Source organism: Coloeus monedula, assembly GCF_965178545.1.
Source record: "Coloeus monedula genome assembly, chromosome: 21".
In the NCBI taxonomy this organism is placed as follows: domain Eukaryota; kingdom Metazoa; phylum Chordata; class Aves; order Passeriformes; family Corvidae; genus Coloeus; species Coloeus monedula.
The window spans coordinates 1,066,759-1,075,405 of NC_138801.1; the positions used below are offsets into that span (position 1 = coordinate 1,066,759).

At 50.4% G+C, this 8,647-nt stretch overlaps 1 protein-coding gene across 2 annotated transcripts in view; it reads left to right on the forward strand.

Annotated features, from left to right (window-relative positions):
* NR6A1 (nuclear receptor subfamily 6 group A member 1) overlaps positions 1–268 on the forward strand; it is a gene marked incomplete at both ends in the record, with an annotated part of 70,441 nt that extends 70,173 nt beyond the window's left edge. For both annotated transcript variants that reach the window (XM_082295046.1, XM_082295047.1), the window contains one exon: positions 180–268. In XM_082295046.1, the coding sequence (XP_082151172.1) occupies positions 180–268 (89 nt within the window). The remainder of the gene's footprint in view (positions 1–179) is intronic.
* Between the last annotated feature and the right edge of the window lie 8,379 nt (positions 269–8,647).

The following is an 8,647-nucleotide window of genomic DNA, read 5'->3' on the forward strand; positions in this document are numbered from 1 at the left end:
TGCCGGTAAATAATAAATCATATTGTGTCAAAATGAATATCAAATGTCTGATGTAGCTGTAGGATGATTAACTGTTTCTGTGAGAAGTTCAAGGTAAAACCATCTCCAGTGCTGCTGGCTTAGGTGTCTCTGAAATCTGATTCAGGAGTGACTGCTAATTCTGGTTTCTTTTTTACCAGGAAAAATGGTGAATGTCCCCCTGGAGCAGCTGCCTCTCCTTTTTAAGGCCGTTCTACATTCCTGCAAGACGAGCGTGAGCAAAGAGTGAGCGTAGCTGGCCCCGGCCGGTGCCTTATGCTGAGCCTCGGGCCGGGAGCTGGCTCGCCCTGGGAGAGGGGCAAACGCCATCCAGGCAGGAGACAGGGCAGTGGCCTCCCTGCCCGTGTAGCAAGAATCTTTTTTTTGTTTGTTTGTTTTTGTTTTTTTACTCTTTTTCCTATATATTTATTTCACGACAGAGTTGAATGTATGATCTTCAACACGATGCACATGGTTCTGTAAGAATGCAGCAGATGCATTCTCCAGCGGTTTACAGAATGTGAAGATGTTTAATGTTACAGTGTTTGTTAGGATTAGTTCTTTTGTATTTGGGGCTGGGGACCGAGATGACTAAGACTACCTCAAAGAGAAGATGCTGTTCACGAACTGCTCTTTCCATGATTTGCATCCAAAAGCATTTGTCATAGAGAGCAAATGTCAACAGAGCTGTTAGTATCCCAAAGGGACGACTTTGGAGAAGTGGGTGCTAGAGAAGTGCCAAGCTTTTTTTTTAATTTTAAAAAGGCAGGGAGTGGAGAAGGAGAAATCTGTCTAGGCAGTTGATTTCTTTTCCCCTGGTGGTTTCCAGTTGCAGGTTTCTCAGTGGGATGGCAGTGCTCCAAGGGGCTCGCTGGCCCTGTCCCATCTGGGGAGCTCCAGGTGGGGTCTGCCCCAGCCCCTCCTGGCCAGCTGCCCTCTTACTGTTGCCACAACACCTGCCAATTTCTCTGAAATTGTGTTCAAGGGTTCATAACAGGCTCCTGGCATTACACAAAGGTGCTACTGTTGCTAGAGAACTGCAAGGACTTTATCATCACTTCCTTAAAATCCATTTTAGGTTTACAAAAGCAGGAAAATCCTACTTAGAGAAGAGGTGGGATTGCCCCCGTTAGTGTGTTCCTCCAACATGGTACCTGACTCCTGAGGCTTCTGCACTGAAGCAATCCCCGTTTTGGGAGTAGTTAATGTATGCTGTGCTAAATGGGCCCTGTGTAGTGGAGGGAGGGACTCCAGTGTCCTCTGGCATGGCTTTCTCTGCTGGACTCAGGGAATGGATGTTCCATAGTTATATCCTGCCAGAACTGTGCTGTTCCTTGTGGAATCCCAGGAAAAACAACATTACTGCTGTGCTTGGCGACCTGCTGTGTTCTAGGTGTTGCAAGGCTTGGATTTTCCATCTCGCAAGCTCCCCACGACTCCAGATGGAGAACTGGTTTAATGACAGCTGATTAACTGATTGAGTGATTGCTAAGTGCTGGTGTTTAGCTAAACTTGGGCATTCTCTTGAGTGACCTCTTGATTTCCTGCTCGTGGTGGGGAGGTTGGATGAGATGCTCTTGCTCTCATCTCCTTCATTAGGAATTAATATTCAAAGACTCAGTCATTTTCCTAGACAGCCTTGGCTGGATTTCCTTCCCTGCCTCCTTAGATGTAAATCTGGCATTCACTTAGCAAGGTGGCTCCTCAATAAGTGTTTGAATGCTGATTTAAAAATATTGGTGGAAACAACTTTTGTTCCTTCAGGATAGGAAGGATGAGCCACTACCTTCTTGTCTTTCCCTGGTGACAGCTGCGTGGCACAGAGCGAGCACAGCTCAGCCGGGCTGCTGCTGCTGTGCATGAATGTGATGGTGAGCAGGAGAAAAATCCCGTTCACCAAAGTCGTCTTTCCCTCCCTCCCCCTGGCCCAGCGGGTGCTCCCTGGGTTGCAGCCCAAGGCAGGCTGTGACCTGCTGGTTTGGCACATCCTGGTCAGGCCGTGGTGGTGCCGATGGCTGCGGTCAGAGCGCGGCAGGGCACTGCTGCTGCCTCACCGTGGGCATCCCGCTTGGGCATCTCCCAGCTCAATGGTTTCCCTTTTCTAAAAGTCCATAGCTGTTCATTTTTCATTATTTAAACAGGATGTTACGGGTAACAGCTGCTGGGCCCAGCTCGATGGAGCTTCACATCCAAAGGTGGTTCCATAAATCTCATTTACTTTCTGACAGTACAATGAGACACGTGTGTATTCTCAGGAAAGCCTTCTGCATACAGCCGATACCTCACGTGTTCAGGGGAAGGTTTTAGTTTACCTGTTTCTAAGTTAGAATGTATTTCTCAGCTTTTAAGTTTAATTTCCAAATAGCTTGATATGATCTTTTTATTACGGGTTATTTCTGGCTTGCTGTTTTATACACTCAAGGAATTGTTAAAATTGCATAGGAGTGATTTTATTCTACAGTTACTGAGTTATTATAATCTGTTGATGAATAAGTGTTTTAATTAGTGTACATAAAAGCAGTTATCTTGTTGCCAGCTATCCAACAAAAGTAATCTATTGAGTAATCTGTGGTTTTCCAAAATATCCTCCCAAAACTAATGCTGTACCAACAACAACCAAAAACCTAAATTCAGTTATGATGACAAACGGACATGAGTGTTCCACTTTCTGTTGTCGAAAGCAAATTTTACAAAGGTTGATTGGCAGCAGTATCCGTTCCCAAATACCCATTTGCTATGGGAGTAGAAAATCCTTCCTGAACTGACAGGTAAGGAAGCAGCAAACAGACCAGATGGAATCACCGGACAGTCATTCCTGATATCTTCTGCACCAAGTCCTCTAATGACTTGTATTTTTTAAACAGGGTAATGTGAATGTGTTGCATTGCAAACTCAGGTATTATGAGAAGGTAGGAATGTAGCTAGAGACGTAGAGACGTTAGGTAGATGTATTTGTGAATTTGGTTTGAAGGACACCCTGGAAAGGCTGGAATTTTTGTTCCATTCTTCACGTAACATTCAGTTTACAGGGACTCATATTTTATTTGTGCTTAATGCTAGTAGGGGGAAGTTCATTATCTTTGGTATCTATCTACTCTTGCTTATCTGACCTTCTGTCATAGAGAAATCAATCAACAATAATAGTCTTTGGTAGAATTTTCTGCCATGACAAGTCAATTTTTATCCCCGATTTGAAAGATAAATTGGCTGGCTGACCCCCTCTTCTCCTTCAAAGCATCTGTGCAGATAGAGAGCTGAAGAGTTACTTTTAATCCGAACAGAGATTTGGAACATAAATTTGAAGTGCTCAGGCTCACGTGCTCAGGGGAGGCTGCCCAGGAGCCCTCGCTCCGTGGTGCAGCTGGAAGGGGTCACTGCTCACGGGGCTCGGTCCCAGCGCGACTGCCAGATCCCAGGGCCTCAACAGAACCTTCTGGAAAGTCAGTGAGTTCTCTTCCACTTCAGCTCAGGCTCTTGCCAAGTGGGCTGAGCCTTGACCCCTCAGTGTGGGTCAGTAGTCAGTCCCTGTCCTCAGCATGCCCAGCCCTGCAAGAGGGCAGGGGGATGAGGGACAGCCAGGGTGCTCAGGGGTCCTCAGCACTGCTGGGCTCTGGGCAGAGCTGCTGCAGCCGGACCTCGTGCTCCCTCGCTTCCCACGGGCACTGGATGCTGCTCAGCTGTGAACTGTTCCAGTGCCCTTCATCTTCTCACTCCTGCAGAGGCACTGCATGCTTTGGGCCATCAGGGAGTGGCTCTGGATCCTTCTGTAATTCTTAAATCCAGAGATTTAGTTCTTAAACCTTTTGTCGTCTCCCGTCACGCACAGGCCAAAGAGGGCGTTTTCAGAGTGACCAGTCGTCAGTGGCATTGCCAGCTGCAAGGCACCTGCACAGGGCAGCTGCCACCCCAGTACCACCCGTTTTCCCAGTGCTGGGGCGTTGCTTTGAGGGCGCCCATGAGAGTGAGGGGTCTCAGAGGTGCCAGCAGGGCTCCTGGGCTGCTCTCACTTGCTGGTGGGGTCCTTGGTGGCCCCATCCCCACCCATGCAGAGGCTTGAGTGCCTCTGCTGCCGTCCCCCTCTGTGCCAGCAGGATCTGCCCTTGCTCCTCAGGCTTCTGCACAGACCCACAGCCACCTCAGGTAAAGGAGTTTAAGTCTTGTCCTTCAAACCAACTTTTAAAAAAAAACCCTTGAATTTCTTTTATCTTCACTACATTTTTTAAAAGGAAAAAAGGAAAAAAAAAAAAGATTCTCCTGTGAATGTGCTATTTCCCATTCATTCTTTCTTCCTTCTTGGTTTTGATTTGAAACTATGAAGCTCGGTGTCTGTGAAAATGTTGTTATTTCTCAGGATAATAAGCGGCAATCATCCCTGCCACATGAAAGGCAGGAGAAAGGGGGAAACTTGGGGAACTAGTTAAAGTATGGAACTAATTTTTAAGTTGTAGATGATGTGTAAATGGAGGGGAGTGCATAGCTATCAGTATCAAGCTGTGGTGTTTCTCTGTGTTCATGGTGTGTTGTTTCAATGCACAGAAGCTCAGGGATAAGTATTTAAATGTGACCCAGAGAAACCCTAGTTTTGATGTTGCAACAGTTGCTTCTTTCATGATTTGTCTGGAGGACCCGCTGAGAGCTGACCAAAGTCCCATGTGGGGATTTTGGGGAAAAGCTTTGGGTTTGGCTGTGGGAAGTTTGCCTGCTGAAGGCTCAGATGTGGTCCTGTGGGCAGAGCATCCCGAAGGTGCACGGGGCTGTATGAGGCTGTGCCCTTGCACCACCTGGCAGCTGGGGACCAGCTCTGTCTGTGGGGCTCTAGTTCTGCATTGCCTCATCCCTCTGCCTTTGGTGTGAAATATGTTTCAGTATTCATGGAAAAGGGGAAACAGGAATTTCTCATTGTGTCCCTGGCAGCCAGTTCCAGTGCTCTGTACTTTGTTTGTTGCTTATGAATTCTTAATTTTCATCAGTACAACTTTCTCACTATGGTTGTAGGCACAGCCAGACAATTTGAGAAAGGCACTGGTGTGTGACTCTGGCAGGGTTACAGCTGCTGTGAGTGTCCAAATGGTCCCATCCAGCCACAGACAGGGCCAGCACTGAGTGAGAGTCAGCAAAAGTTTGCAGGGCTGAAACCCCCTCCCAGCACCCTCAGCCAGGATCTGCAGATCTGAGTTTAAACCAGCCCTGCAAAAAGCTGGGGAGGCCAATCCAGGCAGTGTCTTTCCCTTGAGAAAAGAAATTAAAAATAGCTCCTGTGAGCTGCCCTCTGACAAGTCTGTGAAAGAAGCAACACGGTTCAGTGGAAGAAATGCCCCCAAGGGCAAAAAGAAACAGAAATTGAGACCAGATGACGATCAACCTTAACAAAGCCTTTTGTGATTCATTGTTTTCTTTCAATTTATAAAATGTCTTGTAATAGTTGATAACATTATTGACTCAATTTCCATAACTAAACTACCTCGTGTGACATCCTGTTTATCATCTCAAAGGGATTGTGTGAAAAACTAAATACTGCCAGTGTCTGTTGCCAGTGAGGAAGAAAGGCTGTGATTGCTGGAGTTGCGTTTCCCTTCCCGTGGGCTGGGGCTTGGCTCCTGTCACTGCTGTGTGTCCCGTGCCTGAGGCTGAGCTCCAGTGTCCCTCCCTGGGGAGGCTGTGGCCCATGGCAGTTTGGATTTTGTTGGTACCCATCAAGCCACAGGCCTGGTTCCAGCTCAGTCCTGGTGCAGAGGCTGCGTTTGTAACCTGGGACCTCACAGGACCTCGCAGCTCCTCCTGTGTCAGTCATGGGCAGCCTGGGGAGGCAGCGGGTCAGGTTTGCTGCTGGTGTCAGCCCCTGGCTGGTTTGAGGGATGTTTCCAAGAGGGTCAGTCCAGGTTGTTGGATCCTTCTTGGTGATGTTCCAAGTGGTTTCTCCCGTTCATTTTTCCCACAATCCCTTGTGTAAATCAGGGAAGCAGGATGTTGCCTCGGCATGACACACGGTGAGCATTGGCACACTCAGAGCCACAGGGCTGGGGCAGGAGGGTGTGTCTGGCCCTGTTGCACCCGGGGGGGAACGGGCACCGGGAGCTGCCCCCTCACCGCGCTACGACCAAATGAATGTTTCTGCCGGCGGGTCCGTGTCAGCCCGACCTGCCCCTGCTCCGCTGCTCTGCTCTGGGACTTGACTACCTGTGGAAATGTGACCAATAAGTGTTGAATGCATGTTTAGTGAGTGTTTAGCTGTATGAACTAATAAATGTGAAATGTTCTGCACTGCTGGTGTCTCCTGGCTGCTTGTCCCTTCCCCTTTCGGTGGTGGCTCTCTCTCAGGGTGGAGGGCACCATGAGGGTGGGGAGCCCAGCGCTGCTCTGGGTGGCAGCTGCGGCCCCAGCCTGCCTGCTGCTGTGCTTCTGGAATGGTTGGTGGGTGTGGGAAAGGCCTGTGTGCTGCTGCTGTGGCTGGGAACGGGGATAAGGGCACAAGCCCTGCCCAGAGCAGCCACAGCCTGGACTGGCAGTGGCCTCAATGGAGAGCAGGGTTGGGTGGGGAAACTTGCACCTTGAGGGGTGACAGGAATAGAGACAATGGAAGAGTGAAGGTTTGCATGGACTCTGGGCCCTGCCGAGCAATGGGTGCGTGGCGGTCCCCATCTCCTTCCTGGGTCCCAGGGGAGCAGGCAGGAGGATGGGTTTTCTCCTTTTGGTTGTTGCACCCCTGCATGCACAGCACAGCCACAGCACTGCTGTCACCGAGGGGTTCTGATCTCTGGGGTGACCAGAACATGCAGCAGTTCGGGTGGGTCACTGTCACCATGGGGTGCTGCAGGAGCAGGGCATGCAGGAGGAGGTGCAATCCAAACACACAAATGCACTGGAGATGCTTGAGGAGCGTGCTCTGGAGTGAGGAACTGCAGGAGTGGTTTAGCGATCCCTTGTCTTGCCGAGGTGGGTGTGTGTTAAAAGCCTCAGCAGCACTTTCCATGTTTATGCTCCTGTGTATGGGAGTGCACAGAAGGCCCACTCGGGAGCTGCTGCCACGAGGGGCAGCTCCAGGTGAGCAGCGGCCCCGCTCTGCTGCTCCCTCCCACGGGGCCTCGCCTCCATCCCGCGCTACCCTGCTCTGTGCACGTGGGGTGATGGGTTTGTCCTCACCTTCAAACGAAGCTGGAGCTGCACAGAGGTGACAAGGCAGCCTCTCCCCTCACCCCGTGCTGGCATGAGGTGCTGCCTGGAAAGCGAGGCTGGAGTGGGAAAAGTACCAGCACCTTTTAATTTTCAGCTCAACCCCTACTGACCACTGTATTTTGATTAGAGCTCTGCTTCCTTTTCATCTCGGTGCTCTGGCGGGTGACAACTGCCACAGCCTCGTGTGCACGGCGCAATAGTTTATCACCGAAGGCCAGCGGCTCTATGAATTCAGAGCCAGCGCGGAACAAATCACGCTGTCACTAACGTCAAACTTGTTAACCTGATCTTTGGTGGATCACTAGTGTCAACATTGCATGGGACATACATTATCGGGCCCAAGGACTTAGGGAGATGCGTTTGTCAGGCTGCTCTGTCACAGTCCCACTCTTGACCTTCGCAAAGTAACTTTCAAGGGTAAGCTGCTTTCCTCTTGACAGGAGTGGCTGTTCCCAGGAGTGTGTCACCCCATGGGCACTGGCTGGGACAGGGCTGTGGGGTCAGCTGGGTCACCTCCCTGCAGCAGCACAGTCAGTCCAGCAGTGGGTGAAAGATCTGCTGGGATGGTCCCACGGGGCTTTTTCCAGAGTTGGGGAAGGTTCTCCATTGATGTCCACCCTGCTCGTGTCTATTCCATGAGCTTCTCCCCATCCTGTCACCAACTGCTTCCACATCTCTCCTCATCCCTTACCCAGTCACGTCCTTTTGGAGTTCATACCTGAAAACCAGAGTTCTGAGTGGAGCAGACTGGTGGATCTCCATTGTCTGGTCCATCACAAGTCTCTCACATCTCAGTTTGCCAAGTGCAGATGCGTTTGATGGGATTGGTCACCGCTGCAGGGGTCAGATGAAGAATGGTTCACCATGGCTGGGCTTGGAAGAGCATGGAGAGGAGGTGTGTGCTGTGGGTAAGCTCCTGTCCAAGCCTCTGGGGTCGGTTGGATTTTGCAGTACCTTTATTGGGGTGGTGGATCCCCTCCCTGCAGCCTGCCATGAGTAGGAGGGGAGTGGTGCCACGGGTGGGTGCTGGGAGGCCAGCAGGTTGGGGCTGTGCTGGAGAGGATGGCTCATGGCTCAGGGGACCCTGAGGCGAGTGCTGGGTCTGTGCTCCACATCACTGTCCTCGTGGGCCGACCCTGCTAATCAGCTGTGAAAGAGAGAGAGAAAGCTGGAGAGAAATCTTTCTCTCTGCTAACCTCATCACAATAAAGATTCCTATAAAGAGCTCTTATCCTTGAAGAAAATGAGGCACATAAGCAGGAATAGTAAACAAAAGGCTGTCATTTTGACCCAGGAGTGCTTCATGTTGTTGGCAACTGCCAAGAGGAAACATAAAGAGAGGCTGCATCCAAGTCCCAATTATGCAGAACTATGTGACTGATATTTCAATGAGTCCCCCCGGGAGGAGACCACCAGCGCTTCCCCGTGCTGCCTGCACAGCATCTGCACCCGCCGC